Below are 26,819 nucleotides of genomic sequence, written 5' to 3' on the forward strand. Positions count from 1 at the left end.
ATTTTATTAAGTATTACGCATTGTCAGTCACTATGCTGACTTCTTTTTATTCTATGACAAGTCACAATCTAGGTTTTTTATCATCATTAACTTAGTGACATAGCTCTAACAAAGAACAGACAGCTATTGTGTACTTAATAGCTATTTGTACATGCAATGAATATTTCAATGAAAAAAGTTGGAAAGCTCCACTCCATGAATTTGGAACAGGGATTTATCAGGGATAGACTGATTATGCTATCTTGACAGGGATACAACTCTAAACTTTTAACTGAAAAAATTTTTTATTATTTCTTTTGAGCCCATACCTGCTGGTGCACAGGGATTATTTCTGGTGGAGGTGGGGGGATGAAATCAGGGCCACCCACATGCAAGTTTAAAGCATAACCTGTGTAGTATCTCTCCAGCCCCTAACTGAAAAAATTTCAATAGATCTGGGCTGGGGTTATGGAGTAAATTAAACAGAGGACCAAGAGAAACCTCTGAGCCTTCGATCTTTAACCTCTCTTCAAAATGTCCTGGAAGAAGGGGCTGGAGTGGTGGCGCAAGCAGTAAGGTGCAGGCACTAACCTAGCATGGACTTTGATTCAATCGCTGGCATTCCATACAGTCCCCCAAGCCAAGAGCGATTTCTGAGCGCATAGCCACGAGTAACCCCTGAGTGTCACCCGGTGTGGCCCAAAAACCCAAACCAAAACAAAACAAAACAAAATCTCCTGCAAGAACAAAGTCAGGACTGTGGGTGGCATGATGAAGTCATATCTTTTATTTCTGAAAGCTTTTCTGTTGTGGGAACTTGATACCATTACTTACATTTAGTACTGAGTTTTTCCTACCTTTCCAGTCGTGGATGAATCCTGCTTCTCAGTGACTTTCTTTTGGCATAAGGGAAAATCACTTGTCCTCTTGGGGAAGTGAAGAACAATAAAATTTTGTTTAAGAATGCAAAACGTGATCAGAATTCTTTGAGATTAGTTTCAGGCTTTTGTTTCATTCCTCGCCCCCCCCCCTGCCCTAGTTGTATTCAGACACACAGTACTGTATAACTTTATATGTTAATACTGATTGGAGCCAGGGAGCTAGCTCATTCAGTGGGCAAGCCTTGCACACATGTAAGCCTTGCACACATGTGACCCTGGTTCCATGTTCAGCACTGCCACGAGTGGCCCCCAGAAAGAGTAGTCCCTGATCATTGCCATGTATGACCCTAAAGCAAAAAAAAATTTATATATATATATAAAATACTGGCTGAATTAAATTTATTGTGAAATGATTGCCATGGTTATTGTTATATTTTTGAAACATAACTGAAATAGATCATTACTGAACATTTTATCTGCAACAATGACTACAGTTAACAAGTAATTCTCATGTCTATAAACACATATACTTAAAATATTAATTTGATATTGAATTTTTAGGATTATATAAAATAAAGTTATTTTAAGTTAGAATGTCAGCCTATATTGCCTATTGGTTCATAAGAAATTACCTAAAATGAGAAATGAAAAGGGTAATGAAAAATGTCTATAAACACATTAAAGATTAAAGCACTGAATGAGTTTAGTGAAAGGAAGTTATCTTATGAATAAGTAATGAAGGGTACATTTACAGGTTATTGTCTTTCTGGGGTCTGAGTTTTAACAGCTGCTGGTAGTTTAAACTAATAGAATCCTGAATAGTCTATAATAATCTGAGTATTCATTCTGCTTATAGATTGTTTCATAATAGAAACATTAAATAGTATATTGCCTATCTTAAATTACTTCAAAGGGTAGTTTTAAAAAGAAAATAAGATTCAGTAAGTAAATATGTTTTATAAACATGGAAAGTGTTCCTTTCTCACATTGTGTGTAGATGTATGTAAAATGTGGTTATATAATCATGCATTAAGTTTATTGAGTAGTATCGTTTTAGGAGTTGTTTGAAACTTTGATTTAAATCCCATGAATAAAAAATGTGATTTTCAAAGTATATTGAACTGAAAGGATTGAATTTGTGTTATAAACATGTAGTTTTTTATGAGGATTTATGTTAATATAGGAGGCCAAATACTTTAAATATATGCCGTGACGCATTAATAGTGTCATTTAAAATATATTATTTAATCATGTACAAGGTCCTTGGCTGTTTACACACTAACAACACTTTGTTAATTTACTGGTTTCTACTTTTCATGCTTGAAAACAAACTGCATGCTTGCTTGTTTGTTTTGTTTTGGTAACTCCATCTGGTGCTCAGGGCTTACCCCTGGCTTGGAATTACCCAGGGTGGGCTTAGGGAATCCTATGGAATACCGGGAACCAAACCTGGGTTGGTTGCATGCAAAGTAAGTGCCCTACCCACAGTACTATTTCTTTTTTTGGGCGGGGGCCACACCCGGCAGTGCTCAGGGGTTTCTCCTGGCTGTCTGCTCAAAAATAGCTCCTGGCAGGCAAGGGGGACCATATGGGACACCAGGATTCGATCGGCTGCTTGCAAGGCAAACGCCGCTGTGCTATCTCTCCGGGCCCACAGTACTATTTCTTTAGCCCAGAATGCTCTTTTAAAAAATATTTTGTTATTGTGATAACATGGTTTTGATAGTGTTAATGTTTATAATTTGAGGAAACAAAGTTGTGTGTACCCCCACTTTTATCTAAATGGCAAAGACTGCCTCTAGGCTATGTCTCTTCCAGTCCTTCTTTTCTCCCTCAGTTCCCAGATCCCCTGGGCCAACTTGGTTACTTCAGTTATTTTGTCAATGTCCAAAGGTTTGTTTTCACAGCTACTATCCATTCCCTTACTTTCTTTCATTATATAACATACCTTCATGAGATCATTTGACCCTATTCTCTTTTCCCTTTGATCTTTCTTTAAACATTATATCCTCTAGTTCCATCCAAACAGAAGCAAAAGTCAAGATTTCATCTTTCTTGATAGCAATTTAGTATTCCATCATGCTTCTACACTATAGTTTCTTTATGTACTCACTGGTCATTGGATATTTGGGTTGTTTCCTGATGTGGGAAATTATAAATAGAGCTATAATAAATATTGGTGTACATATATTTTCAAGTTTCTGCAATCTTAGGCTGGCTGGTAGGGAGTAGAATCATTAGCCCATATGGGTGGTCTAATTTTATTTATTTATTTGTTTGTTTGTTTGTTTGAGAATTCATCATGCTGTGTTCCATAGAGGCTAAACCACACAACATTCTTGGAAACAGTGATTGAGGGTTCCCTCTTCACCCATCCTGACTAGCACTGACTATTCCTGGTGTTTAGGGATAGTCTGTTGCGTGGGGTGATATGTGTTTGCTCATTTTTTCATTGGTTTTCATTTCTCTGATACTCAGTGCTGTTGAACATTTTTTCATATGTCTGTTGGCCATCTGTATGTCTTCTTTGAGGAAAATTGCATGTTCTTAAGACTTCTTAAATTTAAATATTTTGTTAATTTTCTGCAGTTAGCTGGAAGGAAAAATATTTTCCTATAATCACAGATTGTAATGCTAGTTTTTAAGTTTATCCAATTAAGGAATATGAGACAGTGATTTTATTTTGTTTCTAAACATGGCACATATATTTTCTTTTTATTATGATAACTTTAATTTCTGTCTTACATGTTTCAGAACTCCCCTTTCACATTGGTATTTTTTTTTTTTTTGGTTTTTTTTTTTTTTTTTTTTTTTGGTTTTTGGGCCACACCCAGTAACGCTCAGGGGTTACTCCTGGCTATGTGCTCAGAAGTCGCTCCTGGCTTGGGGGGACCATATGGGACGCCGGGGGATCGAACCGCGGTCCGTCCGAGGCTAGCGTAGGCAAGGCAGGCACCTTACCTTTAGCGCCACCGCCCGGCCCCTCCACATTGGTATTTTTTAAGTTGTCATACCATACCCACCTCCTAAGTAACAGCTTTTAAATTCTGTCTGGAAACATATTAAATTTACCATGCTGTGTCACTCATTATTAATATTGTATTAATGGTAATCATTAAGGTCTTCCTTTAGTTATATAAAAGGAGAAAAATTTTTAAATAAACAAAAGCAATTTGAATGTTTCTTATTTTCTTTGTACTGTACTTTGGTAAGTTGTAAAGAAATTACTGAATCTCTACCTTTTAGAAATGTATGCTATTAGTGGTGAGATTAAAAAAACACCTCAAAAATCATCCAAAGACAGGGCTGGAGCTATAGTGGATAGGGCATTTTACTTTCTACCAGGTTGGATCCCCAAAACCCATATGATCCCCTGAGCTCCACTTGTATTGATTGGTCTCTGAGTACAAAACCAGGAAGTTAGCCCTGAGCACTGCCAAGTGTGGCCCCTAAATAGCAACAACAACACAATCATCTAAAGACAATAAAATTATATGAAGAAGTGCCCCAAAGTGTGATGAGAGCAATTTGATTTGTAAACAGAAAGGTTTTAAGTATAATTTGCCCAAAAACAGTGTGCTTACTTTTTCCAACGTTAGGTGAAACCAAATTTGATTACAAGATGTTTGTTAGATTTTTGAGCCAAGACCATCTCAGCCTTAGTTCTGTTGACCTTTGTGTCCTAGTAAAGAGTTGACAGTGACATCATTGACACCTGCATCTAAGTAACTTCTGTGCTGTCCCTCTCTCTTTGCAGGCATACTTCCGACAGGGTGTTGCCCTCCAGTACCTTGGACGTCATGCCGATGCCCTGGCAGCCTTTGCATCTGGACTGGCTCAGGACCCCAAGAGTCTTCAGCTTCTGGTGGGGATGGTAGAAGCGGCTATGAAATCTCCCATGAGAGGTAAGTAGCAAAAAGCAGAGAGAGAAACCTGTGAAGCTATCCATAACTCTAGATGAGAAATGCTAATTTATCAAATTTGCAAAGTCCTAAATTATGCTGGCAGTTTTAGGCAGCAAAGGATGAAGACTCTCTATCAACAACAGAAATAATTGGGGGAGAAATGAAACTAGAAAGGTCCAAGAACATGGAAGTGATCTCAGCTTATACATTTTTTCCATTAATTAAATGTTTGACACTGGATCAATGAATTGCCTTCTCTAGATTTGGGGATTAACTAAAGAATCCCGATGCTTTTTGCTGTTGTAAATTGGATTCATAGCAAGTCTTGTAATAAGTTGCTTTGCTTCATTAGACTGGTATGCTATTTATAAAGAATCAAATAAGACATAAAACATTCAAATATTTTCTTTGGTGGAATGCAGAAACTATTTTAGGCCACACCTTGCAGTGCTTAACATTTATCTAAACAAATTGCCTTAAAGGCAAAAATGTTGCATGAGATTCTGCTGATCTCAACACATTCACACTAATATTCTAAGACAATAGAAATACCTGAAATAAAGAAGGGGTATCAAACACACACACACACACACACACACACACACACTGGAAAAGTGGAAGAGAGACAGATTGCTCTGGCTGGGGGACCATATGTGGTACTGAGGATCAAACTAGAGTTGACTGCATGCATGGCAAGTGCCTTACCCCCTCTACTTCTCTCTAGCCCCTTAATTTCTTAAGAGTAAAGTGGGGTCTAGCTGTAGACTGTGTCTCAAATTTTTCAGAAGAGATCAAGTATGTCAAAAAGAAAGAGCAAGAAACAGACTGACACCAGTTTACATAGGTTTCTCCTGTTACTACTTACATTTTATACCAATGGATAGTCAATGTATGCCAATGGATATGCTAATGGAAAAATCTATTAAAAATAGTCTGTGGAGTTTAGAGGAGGTCTAATTGCCCAAAATATGTTTGCCTTGTATGTGGCTTCACTTTGAGGAATTTTGGTTTTTGGAGGAATGAGCTCTTAACAAAGATTAGATTAGAGTATATTTGTATTCTAGTGACCTCGCTTGATATGTATATCTATCAATCATTTCATACTAGTGTAGGGATGGTGACAGAGAATTTGATGGCAAATATATTGTGTCCAACTGGATTTGTCTTTATTTCTGAATATTCTGGTTTTTTTAATGATTCTAAAATTTTGATGGCATTATCATGAATGATTTTATCTACATTTGAAAGAATTTTCCATTCTAGATAGTTTTAATATACTGAATAGTGCTGTATTTGGCTCAAAATATATGCTAAGTAAAAGTCTGATGATCTAAATGACATTCAGTTGGCCTCTGGGCAATTCATAACTATGAAAATATTTTCCTGAGAGTGGAAGGTTTCTTGTTTTAGAACAAAAGTGGCAAGGAAACCTTCTTTCATTTGATTTTATAACCCCATACAAAGCTGAGTCTTTGCTAGAGAAACCTAATGGTTTCTCCCACTGGGGGACCTGCTGTTAATAAACTCTGACTTAGAGCAGATGCGCTCGGAGCTCCAGTGCTTGAGGGGAAAATGGACAACAACAAAAATCAATCTGTCTCTTCCAGTTTTTCAGTATTTTTTTGTTTCTCCATATATTCCTCTGCAAGCAATTTACATGGACCTTTTTTTATTTAGTTCATGAAGATACCCCTTCTTTATTTCAGGTATTTCTGCTGTTGTCTTAGAATATTGGCATGAATGTGTTGAGATCAGCAGAATCTCATGTACCATTTTGCTTTTAAGGCAATTTGTTTAGATAAATGTTAAGGAAATCTCCCTGCATTGTGAGGAATTGTTCCATGCTGCTCTCTCTCTAAGGGTTTTTCCATGCCATGTACTTTCCCTTCTTATATAGAGTGACCTGGGGCCAGCCATGGAGAACATATCTCTTATAGGAGGCCAGAGTGCACCTATTTTTTCCTTCACTTTCCTGAAGGCAATTTAATTTATCTCATATTTTTAGCAATGCCTTTACCTTTGTTTCTATTCCAGGTGGGATTTTCTTTATCAACATTCTTTCATAGAAAGTTTGTGTATCAATCATTTCATACCTTACTGACCTCTCTTTGTTCCTCTGGATGTAATTCACAAAATCTGTTATCATTTGCTAACTCTGTGTGTGTGTGGTTGTGTTGACAGGACCTCATACATGTGAAACATACATACTACTACTAAGCACCATCCCTGTTCCTAGCTGTCCTATTTTTGGAGGGAGGGGGCTGGCTTCCAGGAGATATTGTGCCCCTTTCAGTGATTCTTGGCTAATCAGTCTGGTGGTTCAATTCTAGGGCCTGAGCATATAATGCTGCATACCCAGTGGTGGATAGTTCTGGGCTACTCAGGAATGCTCCAGAGACATCCATACTTTTGATGCTGGGGGGACCATGTGGCACTGGGGATTGACCCAGCATTGCCACCTGCTAGGCAGGCGCCTTAACTTCTCTCTGGCCCTCGAGTGCTGTCCTTTTTGAACTCACTGTTTGTATTGATCAGTAGCTTTCTGAGTTTAGGCCATTCTTGCCTTGTTTTTCATTCTCTTTACAGAGGCCTGATGTGCTGTGTTACTTGTTCTCACTTTGTACTTAAATGCAACAGAGAAAGCTCTCTAGTCTGGCTGCTTCCCTAGGCAAATCAAGTTCCCAGGATAGGTGCAGTTTTCTGTGGGCTGACTTCTGGAAGTTTTGAGTTGCTTTATATTTTTCTAAAGGGATGGCATAACAGCACAGTGGTAGGATGCTTGCCTTGTATGTGGCTGATCCCAGTTCAGTCTTTGGCATCCTGAGCCTGTGGTCCCTGACCTAACTGTAGCCCCCAAATAAACAGACAAAAAAGAAGTCAGATCACTCTATATTGATATACTCTTGCTCCTGAATGAACATCTTATGTTTGTCCTCTTGGAACTTATTTATTTGTACTGAGTATCAGAACGGAATCCAGTGCTTCATAGACCACATCCCTGTCCCCCTCTTTATTTATGCACTTTTAATATTATTGTTGATATAGTGCTGACTCAGTTAAATATGTTTTACTTTATTTTATAGTTTTATCAGATATCAGTTGAACTACCACACCTATTTTTATTTACACACATATTTCATTTTTTTAGAATGCATTTGCCTTGTATCACTAATGAACATATAATGTTGAGCCAGATAGAAAAGATACCTTTTCACAACTTCTCCTTTTGCTTTTTCCATTTCTCCTTTTAAGATAGTCTCCCAGCAATTTCAGGTCTTTGTATCCTATTATGCAAATGTGGGTGTTATAGCTTAGCACTACTGCCAGCCCCAGATTTAATAATTACAGAGTGAGATTGAGTTTACTTTTATTTGTTCCTCTAAAGGTGCCAGGCTGCTTTTTGCTGAGGGTTCTCTTGTGTATATTCTCTCTCTTCCTGTTAATTCAGTAATCGAAAGACAATCACATTTATGGGCCATCACCTGTCGCCGTGCTTACACCCCCATCAAGCAGAGCTGGGAAAGGCACCACATTCATGGCCCCTTCGAGTTAAGCTACGGCTCTTCTTCTCTTTCATTCTCTGGTCCCCATTCTGTGCCTGCAGTGAACTATATATATATATATATATATATATTTTCTTTTTTGATTATTTGTTACATAGTTGTCACTTATCACTGAAGGCCTATCTTTTTAACCTATTGGATTAGAGTAACTTTTGCCCCCAAAGATGGGGTGGAAGGTCTGATTCAGCACTGGCTGATCCGCTTCCAATTGGTCAGACTCTTCTCTGCACCTCAGTTCTTTTTTAAACTTATAAATGTATTGAATCACCTGAAGAAACAAAAGTTACAAAGCTGTTCATGAGTTAGTTTTAGGTGCACAGTATACAAAACAAAACAATGGAAAGGGTCACATACTTGCTTCTAATATTTGGAGGATCAGGGCAATATTTGGAGATTGGGCTGAGCACACTCAGTCTGATTCTTTCTGAGGGTCAAATTCTTCTGTCCATAAATTCTGGAGGTCTTTCAAAATTACCTTGCACAAAAACCTTATGTGTTGTCATCAGTGACCTGACAAGTCCAGTGGTCTGGCCTCCCATAGGAGCTGTGTCAGGGCCCGATCATGACAGAATTCAGAGCTGCACTGCTCTCATCTCGATGCCAGCTTACGCCAACGTATGTGTTTTTCATCTTATTTCAGGGAGGGCCTTTGAAATCCTCTGAGAATGAGGAAAATATAAATAAACAAACAGTGAAGTGGCTTAGATCAAGTGCAAAACTGTCACTTTTATTTTAATGTTTTTTGGAAACTATTTTTGTTTGTTTTGCTGCGCTGGGCAACAGACCCCGGTCTCACACATGCAAGGCAAGTGCTTTACCACTGAGCTAAATCCCCAATCCCAAAAATAGATGGTTTTCTTTTGAGTATAAAGTAAGTGTATCAAAAAACTGCATGGTAAAATGTATGTTACTTAAAATTGATCTTTTTAACTATGGTTAGTCATAGGAATTAGTGATCTTACCTACATGGTAATGCTTTAGACCACTACCTCTCTCTCTCAATAGAACTTTCATCTTTTCAAATTAATACTGTACCTACTACTAAACAATAATTCATCTTTCTCTCCTTAGCTCTAATCTTGGCGATCAAAGTGCTATTTTCTATCACTATGAACATTTCTTTGTTGTTGTTTGTGATTTTGGGGCAAAGTCCTGTGGCACTTAGGAGCTATTCCAGATCAATGTTTTGGGTTGCTTCTGGGGTTTCTTAGAGATGTATGTTGTACCCAGAATGGAACTGGGAACCCCACATACAAAGCCAGTGCTCCAACCTTTTAAAACCACTTCCATTGGACTGTCATTATGACCTTACTCTTCTAGGACCTCATAGAAGCATTGTTGTATAGTGTTGACCCAAGAGCTTTTAACTTAAGTAAAGAGAAAAAGAAAATCATCTATAATTAACCCCTGTCAATTTTATGTTTGGGGTGTCCTTGTCCTCTTATCACTCTCACCCCTTACCTGGTCATCACATTAGAGTGGCAGTCACTATTTCTGTTGGGTTCCCTGTTGTGTAGATTTGCAGTGTGGTTTTGTCCTTTAGTGATGGATGAAGTCATTGACACTGTGACATGAGACTTTGGGTGACGCCAAAGCCTTTGTAGTCAGGCATCATGGAGGGCACTGTTGTAAAGATGACTTGGAAGGCTTCAGAATTTCTTTTTTTTAAATGGATTCTCCAAGATTCATTTTATTTTTATTAATATTTATTAATACTATTTTATTAAGAATATCTATTAAGCACTGTGGTTACAGAAATGCTTTAGTTGGCTTTCATTTATAGACTGTACACTGCCCTTCACCAGTGCAACTTTCCACCACTAGTGTCCCACATTTCCCCATCACCACACACACACACACACACACACACACACACACACACACATACATACATACACACGCGCACGAGCATTCTGTTTCTATATCATTGTCATGGTAGTTGTCAGTGCTGTTAGTTCTCTAACTGTACTTACTGCTCTTTGTGGCAAGCTAGTCCAAGGGCTGGTCCAAGGGCTGGTGATGGGCTGGTCCTCCTGGCTTTCATTTTTATTGTCTCTGGATATTATTACCATATTGTCTTTTATTTTTCTTATATTCCACAGATGAGAAGACTGTTCTGTTTCCCTCTCCCTCTGACTCATTTCACCCAGTATAATAATCTCAATGTCTATCCATGTATAGGTAAATTTCATCACTTCATTTTTCCTAATGGATGCATAGTATTCCATTGTGTAGATAGATGCACCACAGTTTCTTTAGCCACTCATCTTTTGTCAGCCATCTGGATTGTTCCTAGATTCTGGCTATTGTAAATAGTGCTGCAATGAACATAGGAGTGCAGAGGGCATTTTTGTATTGTTTTTGTGTTCCTAAGGTACCTCCCTAGAAGTGGTATTGCTGTATCATATGGGTACTCAATTTTTAGTTTTGGGGGGAATATCCATATTGATTTCGAGAAAGGCTGGACTAGTCAGCATTCCCACCAGCAGTGAATGACAGTTCATTCCTTTCTCCTCACATCCATGCTAGCACTGGTTGTTCTTTGTCATGTGTACCAGTTTCTGTGCTGTGAGAGGATACCTCATTGCTGTTTTGATTTACATCTCCCCAATGATTAATGATGTGAAGCATTTTTTTTTCATGTAACTTTTGACCAGCTTCAGAATTTCTTGATGTGCCTTAGGCAAATACTTCTTGTGACTCACAGGAGATGCTTAGCAGAGTCCCTTTCTAGTGGTAAAAGGCAGTATAATTGTCAATTGCATCTATTCCTCAAAGTTGGCAAGTTTCCTACTATGAAATCTGTCTGGTATTTATTGCATGCTCTCTCTCTTTCTCCCTCTCTTTCTCTGGCATCGTTGCAAGTACAGGACTTCATCTTGTCTTGCCTCTAATTGGCTCTTCTGGCTTCTTTCCCTGCACATCCAGCCCATCCTTTGTTTCCCTTCTGTGCAAACTTTCTGAAATAGAAGTCTGATCTGTCATTCCTGCATTCATTTCTTGGATTCCTATCTCCTGTCATTCTACAAGAGCGAGACCAGCCTTCTTATTGTAGGAAAAAGTCCCTCTTTTATTTTCCCAGGGCAGATTCATCCTACCTCTCTTCAGATGCCTTTCCTTTGGGAAGCTTTCTCAAATCCATCCCCCACACCTTACTTCTTTGGGATTCCCCAGCACATTCACCAGAGAAGATGGAATTCAAGAACTCTGGATTGAAAATTGAGTCATTGCTAAAAAGAGGAATGCCTATGACATTACATTACATTAAAAAAAATCTTTAGGAACCAAAAAAAGGTTATTTTGATCCATTTAGATAAAGAGTAACAAATCATTGTATGGCATCATGTTTATATTAGTTTGTGAATACATACGCACCTTAGAACTGGTGTAATGGTTTATCTTTTAGCTGAATGTACCTTTTTTTTTTTTTTTTTTTTTTTTTTTTTTGGTTTTTGGCTTACACCTGGCAGCGCTCAGGCGTTTCTCCTGGCTCTACGCTCAAAAATCATTCCTGGCAGGCTCGGGGGACCATATGGGATGCCTGGATTTGAACCACCGTCCTTCTGCATGCAAGGCAAAATGCCCTACCTCCATGCTATCTCTCCGGCCCCCTAAATGTACTTTTTTTTGTATTTGCTTTGTTTGGGACCATCTCTGGCAGTGTTGAGGAGCTACTCCAGGCTCAGTGCATGAAGACCTCATAATGCTGAGCATTTAAATGCAGGACTCCTACCCTTGGCACCCTCCCCCTGACCCCACCTCATTTCCTGAAGCCTTTCCATTTCCAAAGCTATTACTGAGCTTCATCAGTTTTGCAGAGGACTTTCACGTTCTTCTGGGGTTGGTGCAACATTTGCTGTTTCATATATTATGCATCATTTCCAGAAAGAAGAACATCTTAATTGGTCTCGGCTGTCAACATTCTGTTCCACATTGCTTGATAAAACAACAGAATCTGTCTCAAATAATCCGAGATTATTTGAGAATTGAAATTAGAATCAAAGAATGGTAGGATTAGGATGGATCTTAAATATTATATGATCAAACTAATTGATTTTTATGGAAGACAGAAAAACAATTTGGGGCCAGGACAACTACTCAAAAGATTAAGTGCATACTTAGCATACATGAGGTCCCAAATTTAATCTCTCTTCTATATGCCTCTCATCCTAAAATCTGATTGCTTTACACACTGTATTTGCCTTCAAAGTAAGTGCCCAGCACTGCTGAGCCAAGTGTCACTGGGATCATCTTCCAGAATATTATTGTGTGGTCCTTCCACAGATTCAATTAAAAAATGTGTCTTATCACTTTGGTTCATTAAAGCACATACAATGTTGACCAGAACTTCTGATTAGTGAGCAAGGTCCTGATACAAGATTACAGGCAAAAGCAGAAAAATTTGCTGTGAAAAATCTTAAATTCACATGAAATTTAATTATTAGATCCACATCTATATTGACATCAATGAACATATATGTACATTTATATGTGTGTTTTAATATAAATGTATCACTGGATATGCACAGCATTATAGACAATGTAACCATCAAAACAAACATGGCCTCTTTATGGAACATTGAAGAGACTACATTTCTTTTTTTAACTTTTATTTTCTTTTCTTCACCCACCCCTTTTTCTTTTTTGTAACTTTTATTTTAATTTCTTGAGTTCATTTTATTATTACCTATAATTTTTAAAATAAATTCTTTAGTTGAATCTTGTGATACACAGTTACAAAGTTGTTTATGTTTGAGTTTCAGTCATACAATGTCCATCACTCCTTATCAGTGTACATTTCCTGTCACCAATGTCCCTTCCTCCCTCTCCTGCCTCTGAAGCAGACATTTTTCATATTTTTCTCTCTTTTTCTTTCTCTCTTAGACACTATGGTTTGAAATATTTTCAATGAAGATTATCAGGAATTTCATTTTACCTCCTTTCAGTACCCAGTTCTTGTCCAGAGTAATCTTTTCCAACTATCATTGTCATAGAGGTCCCTTCTCTGCCCTAACTGCACTCCCCGTTCTTTCTGGCAAGCTTCCTACAAGGGACTCGTCTGCCTGGCCCTAATCTCTATTGTCTCTGGGTATTGTTACTATACTATTTTTTCCCATACCCCACAAATTGAGTGCAATCATACTATGTCTGTCCTTCTCCCTCCAACTAATTTTTTCTCAGCATAATACTCTCCATATTCATCTATGTATAAGCAGATTTTATAAGTTCATTTTTTCCTAACAGCTGAATAGTATTCCTTGAGACTACATTTTTTAAACACCAGGAATCATTATCCTTAGCTCAGTATTTCTTTGATTCAACATACATCAACATTCTTTTCTATAAAGTTCCTTTTTCCATTTTAGCTGTTCTGTTCAGCATTCCCCATCATTTGGCATCGGTATTTAGGAAAAAAATTCTGCTTAAAATATCCTCCACTTTCAGGGGAGACAGGCAAGTAATTGCCTAACTCCTATTTATTTGTTTTTACTTTTGGCCGCATCTGGTGGTGCTCAGGACTTAGTCCTGACTCTGTTCTCAAGAGTCACTCCTATTGGTACACAAGGGACCATGTGTGCATCTTACCTCCTGTACTAATTCTCTGGCCCTAGTCCTATTCTTTTTTCAAGAATCAAATTTTGGGGCCAGAGTGATAGCACAGCAAGTAGGGCATTTGCCTTGCATGTGGTTGACCTGGGTTCAATTTCTGGCATTCCATCTTGGTCCCCCAAGCCTCCTAGCAGTAATTTCTGAATGAAGAGACAGGTGTAATCCCCGAGGACCACTTGCTGTAGACTCAAGCCAAAAAGAAAATCAAAGATTGTTACTTTAACAGATGCAGAATGAATGATCTGTCATATGTAGAGCCTTAATAGATACAGAATGATCTCTCTCTCTCTCTCTCTCTCTCTCTCTCTCTCTCTCTCTCTCTCTCTCTCTCTCTGAACTTAAAAATATATACCAAACTAATAACAAAGATCCAAAGGCAACTTAACAGGAACAGTTGAGTTGGGGTTGATAGGAGAAGGGTTGGGTTCCTTGAGGGAGGTAGACCAGTAGTACACTGGTGATGGGTATGGAGTTGAAATTATGTCCATGAGAAACCATTATTAATAGTATTGTCAACAATATATATATTAGAAACAATAAAACCCAAATTATTCTTTCTAATGCTACTCCAATGATTCTTCATTCTCTTTTTCAAACTCATAATATGTATTGCATATTAGCCTGCATTGCAACTTATCTTTATGCAATTTTAGTTTCTGTTTGTGTGTGACATCTGCCGGTAATTTGCGGGCTATTTCAGGTGTGGTCCTTGGGTATTGGGGGGACGAGGAGTTACCACAAATTAACCCAGAGCTCCTGCATGCATAGCATGCACTCTAGCCCTCTGAGCCATCCATGGCCCTTTAATAATAATTTTTCACTGAGTTACTTGGTCATTGCAACATTATAACATGTTTCAGGTATCATTAATCACTCTCTGTTCCACATAAGTTTACTACTAGCAGCCCAGTTCTGGTCCTTTATCTTTGAATGTACTATTTATATAGTTTTTCCTACATACAGAAAATTGAAATTTGATCGCTTACCTCTTGTTCCTTCCATTTCCCTTTTTATTGAGTGAAAATTTATACAAAGAGTTCTTTCTCTTTGGGGAATCTTCTAGGTAATTCTTTTTGTCTTCTAACTTTGGTAGTCTTCTTTATTCTCTCTACTATTGTATAGTTTTAGAGGCATGATTAGGTGCCTCCCACACACACACACACACACACACATACACACCCCGATTTGGCATATGGTTGCTATGGTTTAAAAAAAATCACCAGCTGAAGCTTAGTGATCTTTGCTAGCCATCATTTGTTTTCGATTGTCCTATGTCTGTCTTATTTTGGAAATTCCCACACTTCATCCTGCCTTCTGCCTTGTCTTTGAAAGTTGAAGATAAAGTACCCCCATTTTTTCATCCTTCGTACCTGGGACTCCATGTGGACTCAGGAACTAACAGTTCAGGAAAGGGTGGCACCAAATTAGTGCTGACTTGGTGTTGACTCTTGTGACCTCCATAGGCTAAGGGAGATTCAGTAGCAGTGGAAGTGGCCTTGCAGACTAGGGTACCCTGGGTTTAATTGCAGCAGCTGCATTGGCTTCACACAACTAGGCTTTTGTGGAATAATTTTGTCTTTGAGAGTAGAACCTAGTTCTCCATTCTTACTCATTGCCTTTTGTTTTTACCTGAAACCAGCCTAGATTGGTTTCTTTTGCCAGCAACTTGAGTATTGCTGGAGTTACTTGTATCCAAAACCTTCAGTGCTTCTTTCCCTGGTGTCTGATATTGGGAGGATAATGTACATACATTTTTCTTCATTTCTAAAATATCTTAGGGGGCAGAGCAATAATCCAGTGGGGAGGACCCTTCCTTGCATGCAACCAACCCTAGTGTTCCATTTGGTTCTCTGAGCTTGCCAGGAGTGAGTACAGAGCGTGGAGTAACCCCTCAGCATTACCAGATATGGCCAAAAAGGCAAAACAGAACAAAACAAAATAAAATTAGGGTATCACCAGGCCTTTTCATTGTAAAAATAGTCTGTTTTTGCTTCCGACTAGTGGGCTGCTAATTGATTGCCAGATCAATCCACAATATACTACTCAAAATTCTGTACCTGGTATTGTTCTCATCTTTTCTAGCAATTTCTGAGTTCTTCTTCTTGCATTTCCCCCTGTTGGTTAGCTAGTATTTACTGATACTATGAATGGCTTGCCTCTTGACAGGTGTAAAAATGTCCTTTGTTCTCTGTTTAGTGATTGGGCTGAAGGGGAAAAAATTGCTTTAGGCACTAGTGTGATAATGTTGATTCTGAGGAGAGTTCTTTAGTGAAGAGCTGAGTTTTTAAGTAAAAAATGTAGAAAAATAAAACTTACATTTTAATGCCATATTGTTTTACAAGAGATTCATAATTTCAAGGGATCAACCTACTTATTATTATTTAATTTACATATGCATAGTGGAACAACTTAGCATGAAGTCATTTTTCAGAGAAGCTTAAAGCAAATGTGCTATATAAGTAATACCTCATTGTAGGGTTCTCGTCATCAACCCTACAGTTGTTTTTAAAATCAATAAATGAAACAAAACAGAGCTAGGACTGTAGATCAGCTCCCTGAGAAACCTCCTGGCCTTTCAAGCATGGGACTCAAGAGTTTGATCCCTGGCATGTTATAAAAAGAAAAACACAGCATGCAGACCTTATTAATCAGCTACTCAGCATTATCTTTAGCAACCATGCTTTGATCCCAGGTATGCCAGGGACTTTTGCCTGTATGGCAACAGTAAGATTTTAAATTCAGTAACCACATTGCGCCAGTTTGCTGTATTCAGATAAGACAGACAGTCCAACAGGGATCCTCCAATTTAGCTAGGAAATTATTTCACATTGTTTTATTTGGGGTGGAGTCACACTACTACTAGAGCCTAGTGGTACTTGTGGATTACCAGGCAGTACTAGGGACCAATCCTGAAACCTCCTATATGTACTACTAGTGCTTTACATTTGAGCTACTTCTCCAGCCTTGGGAAAATGTGTTTTGCCACTTTTTTTTGGTAGGGGGGCACACCCAGTGACACTAAGGGGTTACTTCTGGCTATGCGTTCAGAAATTGCTCCTGGCTTGGGGGACCATATGGGATGCTGGGGGATTGAACCGTGGTCCATCCTAGGTTAGCATGTGTCCTACCACTTGCACCACCACTCTGCCCCCACATATTTTAAATAGGAATGCACATGGAGCACCAAGATTGATGTGGACTAAGGGACCAGGGACAGCTCTTCAGTAAAGATGGCACTTAAAGACTGTGCATATAATAATTTTGAGAGAGGGGAGGGCAGAGGAAGGAGAAGCTCTGATCAAAGAGAGACCAGAGGAAAAAGAATGCATGTGAGAGAAGGTTCCAGAGAATATTTCTGCAGACACTGTACTAGTATAGGTGGTGCAGAGTCTTCTGTATAAATGGACAATGAGAAGGTTCAGGCTGCATAAGTGAATAGAGAAAGTGTACAGTAGATATAAGTAGACAGTGAGGGGCTCCAGGCTACATCAGTAGACAATGAAGGGGTACAAGAGGATAAATAGACAGTGAGGAGGGTGCTCAATGAAGAAGCTTGAAGACTATTTACATCTAGAAAGATTTATTTAATGTTTATTGCCAGGGTGTTCCGGAAAGACTGTCCTATTGATCATCTTATATCCTCTTGTTTTCTTTTGTTTTTCTTCAGACTCCCTCGAGCCCACATATCAGCAGCTTCAGAAAATGAAGCTAGACAAGAGTCCCTTTGTGGTTGTGTCTGTGGTTGGACAGGAGCTCCTGACCGCTGGCCATCACGGGGCCTCTGTGGTTGTCTTAGAAGCTGCTCTGAAGATTGGCACCTGCAGCCTCAAACTGCGAGGCTCTGTTTTCTCTGCCCTGAGCAGCGCTTACTGGTCTCTTGGAAACACCGAGAAGAGCACGGGTTACATGCAGCAGGATTTGGATGTAGCCAAGACCTTAGGTAATTCTGCTTTCGTCCCTTACTTCAGTATGAGAGGAAGTAAAGCTGAGTATCTGATTTCAACAGGAATAACAGGCAATGAAAAGTGAATGCGCCTCTAGAACATTCTATTTTAAAGTACCAAGTCCTGTAAGCCTTTTCACGGTGCAAGGCACCGAGGCTAAAAGATCTGTAGTGACATAATCATTACCTTCCCCACAGATTTGGGCTAATAGGTTTCATATCCCATATGATAGTCCAGTTAAGTAAATCTTCCTTCAGAATGTTAATGTTTACCCACCTTTGGAAGCATCATTATTTCTAGAGGAAACTATCCAGTACAGGAGTCAGAAGTGTGGACTCTGGGGCCCCATTGCTGAGCTTTTGAAACCCGACAGTGCTAGGAACTAGCAGTGTGACTTTGAGCAAGTCACCTAGTCTCTGTGCAGTCCTGAGTTTCTGACTATGATTACCATCATGGCAAGTATCCAAAGACTCCTAGAACCACAGTAAGAGACTCGAGGAATCTACCATGGAGAGAGTCTCTGTATATTTTACAGGAACTTTGGAGTCAGATGACTAAACCAACAAGCAAATGATTGTTCAGAACCAAAGGTCATTAGAAGAGCAATGAGGTGCCTCAGACACCAGCTGGTTTGTGTCAAGCTCTTTAACGTCTCATTTCCTGGACACCAGAGTCCTTGACTAGAGTTGTCTGCTCTAACAGCAGTAATAATTGTTGTCCAGAGAATTAAGTCCCAGGACCTAAACTTCCCACACAGAATCTTAGAGAGAAAGAAAAGCAAACCTTTGCAAACACATGGCTCTGAATCTAAGACAGCATTCTAAATCATGAGGACCGCTGTTCCTTAGAGAACGCCTATCCTGACGCTTTCTTCTCTGATGCAGGTGACCAGACAGGAGAATGCAGGGCTCATGGGAATTTAGGCTCTGCATTCTTCTCCAAGGGAAATTACCGGGAGGCTCTCACGAACCACAGGCATCAGCTGGTGCTCGCCATGAAACTCAAGGATCGAGAGGTAGGAAAGTTTACTTGAAGACTGAAGAAAACATCCTTTTTTGAAACATGGAATCTTTTTTAACTGATGAAAATATTTAAGGGACTTGGGTGAGAGAGACAGCTCCGTGATATAATAGTACAGGCTTCCTATGAATGAGACCCTCGGTTTAATCCCCTATAATCACAATTACAGAAGTTCTAGGCACCTGAAAATATTGCTTTCAGGAGTCAATCATTCTCTCTTTTGTCTCTTCTTAATCTCAGTTCTAATGGTTTGTTCAGATGCAGTGTGATTTTTCTTACAAGTACTATGGACTAGACAGATATAAGTCAACAAAACTACATAGCATCCTGATATCATCACTAAATTAAAGAAGTAAACATTATGCTTCATTTAAAAGGGAGACTTATTACTGCAGGTCCTTGGTGGTGTTCTTTGTGGGCTTTTAAATCTGATGGTAGAAGCATATTCACTCTGCTTGAGAGTCCTGCATCATAATGATAAATAAGTATCATCCTCCTATTTATTAGGAAAATGAAATGCAGTCATCTCAGAAATGACTTATATCAGAAAGTGCATTTAGAGCCAGAAAAAGTGAGGTCTGGAATGAGATGGACCCAGGTTTGAATTTCTGTTTCTGCAGTTACTGGCTCTGGGAACTTGGAGACATTAAGTTCTCTTTGATTCTGATTTCTTATGCAGGCCAAGGGATGATTTTATTTTATTTTTTTGAAACACATTTGTGATAGGATTATAAATAATATATGTAAAGCACCTAGCTTGGTGCACGAAATTCCATAAATGGAAGCGTATAATATACTGTTAGTAATAAGGAAGAGAAAGTTAATAGCAGAGGCAACGATAAACTTATGAATCACTCTATGTGTTGAGAAATATATTAAGCTACATTTACACCGCAGAATTTGACCATAGTACATTATAGAAATTAATTCTATTATTTAAGTGAGTTCACATCGTAGATTCAACACTGAAAACATGAAATTAAAGCTGCAACCACCAAACTTTGTAACACACCTGTCAAGGTGACAAGCAGGGTTGGCAATGATAGAGTGGATGGAATATGGGAATACTTGTGATGGGAGCTGACACTGGTGGCGGCATTGATGCTGAAATAGATGCCTGAAGCTTGACTCTTAATAACTTTGTAAATCAGGGTTTTTGCACTAAGTAAAACAAAAAAAAATTTAAATAAAAAATAAATGAGTCTGGGCCAGAGAGATAGCACAGCGGTAGGGCATTTGCCTTGCAGCAGCCTACCCAGGATGAAGGTTGTTTGAATCCCGGCATCCCATATGGTCCCTTGAGCCTGCCAGGAGCGATTTCTGAGCATAGAGCCAGGAGTAACCCCTGAGTGTTGCTGGGTGTGACCCAAAAACCAAAAAATTAAAAATAAATAAATAAATAAATAAATAAATAAGTTCGAATCTTAAAAGTCAGGTGGCAGGAAGAAAATGGAGGGTGGGGGGGAAAGTATTTGTTTCACCCAGGGTGCTGAAATCTCTCTTGGGACTTCCCCTAAAAGCTCTCTCCTTTGTGGAGGTCTGAGAAAAATCCTTACAAGGTCTCTGAATAGATTCTCCTCAGCTGGGCATGTTGCTCCCTGGCAGGGCACCTGGGTGAGGCCCTGGCTTCCCTCCACAGCACCAGACAAAAAAGAGGTTGTCGAAGGGTTTTTTGGTGAGGCTTTTTTTCCTCAGAAGAGTTGCCTAAAAATGTCTTTCTTCTTTGTCTCTTTTCTGTGCACAAACAATTCTCACACACTGATGATCTTACTTTTTTGATGTTAAGAGATGAAAAGGAATCAGATTTTTGGAGGCTTTTTGGGGAGGGCATGAAGAAAGGGTACTTGGGAGCTGAGGATGTAGCACAGGGGTAGCCTATGCTCAAAACAGCTTAGGAGACCCTGGGTTGGATCACCAACAACTTCCCATCAAAACCAAAAATAAATGTCAGGTTTGAATATCATAATATTCTGGGGACATTTAGTGAAGGGACAAAGAATTTATCCATAAGTCAAGAACTGTAGTTATATTTTTATACATAGTTGTATAGATTAACCCAATTACAGGGTACTATAGACCTTATACCTAGGGTTATAGGATTGTCTTGGTTTTGCAATGAAAAATTTCCACTTTGCCTCTTAACCGAATAGTTTCTATAGCTTCTGTTATCTGGGTTTGTTTATAAATCTTTGCTGTGCAATAGGTTATTAAGAAAACATTGGAGGGGGGCTGGAGCGATAGCACAATGAGTAGGGGGTTTGCCTTGCATGCAGCTGACCTGATGATCAGCCTAGATCTCTAGGCTGATCTTGATACTGATCCGGGATCGATCCCCGGCATTCCATATGGTTCCCCACCCAAGCCTGCCAAAAGTGATTTCTGAGTGCAGACTCAGGAGTAAATTTGGAGCACCATTGGCCCAACCCCCCAAAACACACAGAAAAAAAAAGAAAATATTGGTGAGAGCCAGAGTGATAGTCTAGGGAGATTGCCTTGCACATGGCCAACTTGGGTTTGACCCTCGGCATCCCATATGTTATCTGAGCCTACCAAGATTAATTCCTGAATACAGAGCCCACAGTCAACCTCTGAACACTGCCAAGTGTGGTAAAAAAAAAAATGAAAAAAACAACATCAGAGAGAGAGGAGTGAGAGAGAGAGAGAGAGAGAGAGAGAGAGAGAGAGAGAGAGAGAGAGAGAGAGAGAGAGAGAGAGAGAGAGAGAGAGAGAGAGAGAGAGAGAAACCTATTAGATTAACCACCACAAAAAGGAGGAATCACTGATGGGAAAAACCATGAGACATCACCCACCCAGGCTAGTTTTCTCCCCCAAACTTTCCTGTCTTAGAATTGTCATCCCTTCCCTTCCATTGCTTTCTGCTTTACCACCCCTGCAAGAATTCACACACCTGCTTATTAAACCCTTCTCGAGTGTAAGTCAGGGAGCCTGGAACTGTCTTCTAGCTCATTTCCTTCTCCCTCTCTATGGGGAAAGAGAATGCCTACTTACATCATTTATGATTTGTAGCCTCTCCTTCATCGAATAAAAATCCCATTTGTTTTCTCCTCCAAGTTTCTAATGATCAAAATTGCAATTTTTCAACCTTCTTGCTCACCCAGCTGCCAGTCAGCCATATGTGAGAGCCTTGTCCTTGGTACATTTTCAGTGTCAAGCCCTAACTTCAGCATTTTATTTTTCTAAAGCCTAGTTTGATTTCTAGACTGACCTAGAATTCTGGACACATCTTTTTTTTCCCCAGTGCTTTGCCTCTGGAGTTAGAGTATTCTTTTGATTTTCTTAGACTTTTTTTTACATAATAAAAATTGTATTTATTGAATCATAGTTAGAAACACAGTTAAAAAGTTTTTTTATACTTGAGTTTCAGTCCTATGCATCCTTTTACTGGTGTCCACTTTTCTCCAGTGTCCCCAGTTCCCCCCACTTCCACCCATCCTGCCACTGTGGCAGAAAATTATTTTCCTTTTACTGTACTGTGGTTTATAGTAAAGTAATATGCACTATACCATTTTATAATAGTATTGAAGATAATTTTCTTGGACATTTAAACAGTTTTCTTATTAGGTGGGAGTCATATCTGGTGGTACTCAGGTTCCAGTTCAGTGCTCCAGGGATTGTTTCTGGTGGTGTTTGGAGGACCAGGCGGGGATGGGATTAAACCCCAGTCCCCAGACTTTTATCTGTCTTCTCCCTCCCCATCCCCATTTTTCTTACTTTTTAAAGTTAAAATAACTTGTGTGTTCCTTCTTGCGTAACTGCAGTTAACTGGAAATATTAACTCCCACATCCTTTCACCAGCCACTAATAGTTAAGACAAGTCAATATCGGTTCGGAACTTAAAGGAATCTACAGAATGTCTAAAGGGAATCATTGCTATGAATATGCTATGAATAGGTTCCAAGTTTCAGGTAGCCAGTTTCCTGGGATTTAATTTGTTAAAACATGATGTCTGCTCGTGAAATATTTAATGTGCAGAGAGCACTGTGGTGTGTGTTAAAAAATTATTGAAGTCATTTTGATTTAAAGCATGATATAAATCTCAGGCACATGGCGTTATAAATCAGCATCTGTATGTACTACATAAGTTCCAGCCAAAAGCCTAAGTGTCCTAATTTACCATAGAATTGACCTTTCTTATTTGCCCAATCTCCCTTCTTTTTAGGTAACTACCATTTCATTCACATAGTTTAAGAATTTGTTGCCATTTTATTTGTTTCATTAGTTTTGGGTTTTTTTCTGTGTGTGTGTGTGTTTTTTTTTATGGGAGAGGGGTGTCACACTTGGTTTTGCCCAGGGCTTACTCATGGCTCTCAGCTCAGGGATCACTCCTTGTGGGGCTCAGGGGACCTTAAGGGGCACTGGGATCAAACCTAGGTCACCTGTATGCAAAACAAGCACACTGCTTGCTGTGCCGTCTTTCCCACCCCTGTTCTATTTTTTTTCTTTCCCAGTGGAGTGAGATAATGTAGTGTTGGCCTTTCTCTGTCTTTCTTACTTACCCCAATATCCTCTAGGTCAGGGGTCCTCAAACTTTTTAAACAGGGGGCCAGTTCACTGTCCTTCAGACTGTTGGAGGGCCAGATTATAGTAAAAACAAAAATTATGAACAAATTTCTATGCACACTGCATATATCTTATTTAGAAGTGAAGAAACAAAATGGGAATAAATAAAATATGTGGCCCGCGGGCCGTAATTTGAAGACCCCTGCTCTAGGTCCATCCTAGAATATATTTGGTTACAAATAGCAGAATTTTTCTTTCTTTAGGTAACAGAATAGCATTTTTTTGTTGTTGGTTTTTGGGTCACAGCCGGCAGCGCTCAGGGATTACTCCTGGCTCTATGCTCAGAAATCGCTCCTGGCAGGCTCGGGGGACCATATGGGATGCCAGGATTCGAACCATCGTCCTTCTACATGCAAGGCAAATGCCCTACCTTCATGCTATCTCTCTGGCCCCCATCTTTGGCCTTATTTTATTTACTCTTGGCTACTTGGTGTTCAAGTTGTTTTTTGTTCTAAGCATAACTTTTTCTTGATATTATTAAGAATTTGCATTTAACGATCTAAGATTATATCATCTGTTAAATATAAGTCCTGTAAGTTTTAAATTTTTTCTAAAAGGCTCATCAGTACTCTTCTCCCTTTCTACCTCTTATGTTTTTGTTTGTTTTTTTTGTTTGTTTGTTTGATTTTTTTTTTAGTTTTTGGGCCACACCCGGCATTGCTCAGGGGTTACTCCTGGCTGTCTGCTCAGAAATAGCTCCTGGCAGGCACGGGGGACCATATGGGACACCGGGATTCGAACCAACCACCTTAGGTCTTGGATCTGCTGCTTGCAAGGCAAACACCGCTGTGCTATCTCTCCGGGCCCTACCTCTTATGTTTTTAAAGTAACTTACTATTTTCTTTCTTTCATGGGGGAGATGGCACACCCAGAAGTGTTTAGGAATTACTGGTATTCCTGGCTAACTCAAAGATCACTCTTGGTGGTGCTCAAGGGATATCCGGTTTAATAATGGGGAATCAAACCCAGGTCTGCTTGCAAGGCACTGTACTATCTCTCTAGCCCCAACTAACTTAGTACTTTCAAGTACTAACTTAGTACTTTGCTTTTTATCAAATTCCATGAAAATTTTTTTGCAGAGCTGGTTTAGTTGCCATGATTTCTTTAACTGTTTTTTATATTAAAAGCTCTACATCATCTTTCAGATCTGAGGGAGAGCCTGGATGGACAGAGTATTGCTGGTTGAGTTACCATCCTGGCAATGTTCTGCCATTCCCTTACGGTCTGTGGGATTTGACAAGTGTGATGTGAGTTTTATGGAGGTTCCCTTGTATGTGGACCCTTGCTTTTCTCTTTGCATGCAGGATTCTATTTCTCTCCTTGGATTTTGCATGTATGTAACATTATATCTTGGTGTTCATCCATTTGGGTTTGCTTTGTTTGGCTTCCTGTTTCTGAGTATATGTTTTCTTCCTCAAATTTGGGGAGTTCTTAACTACTAGAGTTGCTCAGTGGATATTCCTGGCTTGTGGCTCCGGGGTCATCTCTGGAAGTGCTTGGGTGACCATGTGGTGCTGCAGAACAAAACCTTTGCTCCAGAATGAAAATATACCCTCCAGTCCGTTGAACTATCGTCCTAACACTCAACTATTATTTTTTTTCAATTATTCCTTTTCTTATTTTTCTTACTGTCAAATTTCTGTCTGGGTTTTTAAAATATTTTTTTCTTGGGGCTGGAGTGATGATACAATACTGCTATGTAGGGTGCTTGCCTTGCTGTTGGCTGACGCTTCTATTCTCTGCATGTTATGTGGTTCCCCTAAACCTGCCACTGGTAATCCTTGAGTATGAGAAAGGAATAAGCCCTGAGCACTGCTGGGAGTGGCCAAAAAACACAAAAATCTCTTGACAAGATATAGGAGAGGTGTGTCTTCTGCATATTTTGTAATTGACCTTGTGAAAACAATCTCATAGTTCATAACTTTATGGTGATTTATTTGGATTTATACTTTATTGCATTATATCCCTAGTTTTATTGTTTAGTGTTTTTTTTGTTTGTTTTTTGGGCCACACCCGGTGACGCACGCAGGGGTTTATCCTGATATGCACTCAGAAATCGCTCCTGTCTTGGGGGACCATATGGGATGCCGGGGATTGAACACAGGTCCGTCCTGGGTCAGCAACATGCAAGGCAAACGCCCTATCGCGGTGCCATCACTCTGGCCCCTATTTTCCTGGTTTTGTATTTTCTTTGTTTATCTTCTATCCCACCTTCCCCTCTCCTCCTTAATGATTCTGCTGGTTAGAATTTTGATAACTCTCCCGAAAAGCAATTCTGACCTCTAAGTATAAGGAATTTAGAAAGCGTGCACTTTTCTCTGCTTATCCTCTTCTTCCATTGTATCTGTGACCTCAAATTATACTTTTGCATTATTTTTATATTGGACTAAAATACAGGAAACTGCCTTATGAAGCAAAATTTTAACCACCATGAATGCTAGGACCGTTGAGGATACCAAATTACATCTTTTGCCTCTTACGTCTTTGGCTATAATACATTTTAAGGTTTTCCCATGGTACAAGGTAGCAAACTGAAACCACTTTGTCTGTTTACCTTAGAAAGCGTTAGGCTTTCCCCTTAGATCATTACTTTCTGGACAAGGGAAGTAGGCCCTTCTCCACAGGATTTTTCATTTGGACCAACCTTATGCCTGCTTTAATGGTTTCCAAATTAATTTTAGGTCTCTGCAGAGCCCTTCTTGTTAGCTAATATTGTCAGAAGAATGAATAAATTGCACCTTATTACAGATGCTATTCTCTGTTTAGAGAATCTGATATGCAAATATGCTGATGATTCTGAAGGTTTCTCTCCCTCCCATCATTCCTATTTCCTTCCTTTCTGATCTCTCTCTCTCTCTCTCTCTCTCTCTCTCTCTCTCTCTCATCTGGATAGCTCTGTGCTGGACACCTCCTTCTATTTTGAGGGCCTGCTTTGTCCATCGGTGTCTCATTCTGCCCTGATCACTTGTTCTCTTGTCTTGCTTTCATATTTAATTTCTTACTTGGTTCTTTTCATTTGCTGATGGGATCTCTTTTCTCTCCTAGCTGCCTTCTGCTAGGCCTTTTTTTTTTTTTTTTTATAAGCTGCACTGTTGCAATAGCCTATTTTCAGAACTCTTCTCATCTTTTGGAGGGGTTGGAAAGTAGGTTTTTGTCATACCTTGAGGTACCTGTGTTTGGGGATTGCTCACAGTGGTGCTTTGTGGGTAACATAATGCCAGGGATTGAACCAGGCTCAGCCACATGCAAGGCAATAATAGCTTTTACAACTGTGCTGTCTTTCCAGTACTTTATATTGTTTAATGATGCTTTCTTGAAAGCAAAGGCAAAAGGATG

The 26,819-nt window shown here is 39.3% G+C and overlaps 2 protein-coding genes across 2 annotated transcripts in view; both read left to right on the forward strand.

The window, feature by feature from the left end:
- Positions 1–26,819, forward strand: part of SGSM1 (small G protein signaling modulator 1) — a 667,483-nt gene that overhangs the window by 541,722 nt on the left and 98,942 nt on the right. The window lies entirely within an intron of this gene.
- Positions 1–26,819, forward strand: part of TTC28 (tetratricopeptide repeat domain 28) — a 385,385-nt gene that overhangs the window by 19,848 nt on the left and 338,718 nt on the right. Inside the window, exons 3-5 of the mRNA XM_049788080.1 lie at positions 4,618–4,765; positions 17,606–17,878; positions 18,767–18,897. Of these exons, the coding sequence (XP_049644037.1) occupies positions 4,618–4,765; positions 17,606–17,878; positions 18,767–18,897 (552 nt within the window). The remainder of the gene's footprint in view (positions 1–4,617; positions 4,766–17,605; positions 17,879–18,766; positions 18,898–26,819) is intronic.

Source organism: Suncus etruscus, chromosome 15 (genome assembly GCF_024139225.1).
Source record: "Suncus etruscus isolate mSunEtr1 chromosome 15, mSunEtr1.pri.cur, whole genome shotgun sequence".
Classification (NCBI taxonomy): Eukaryota; Metazoa; Chordata; class Mammalia; order Eulipotyphla; family Soricidae; genus Suncus; species Suncus etruscus.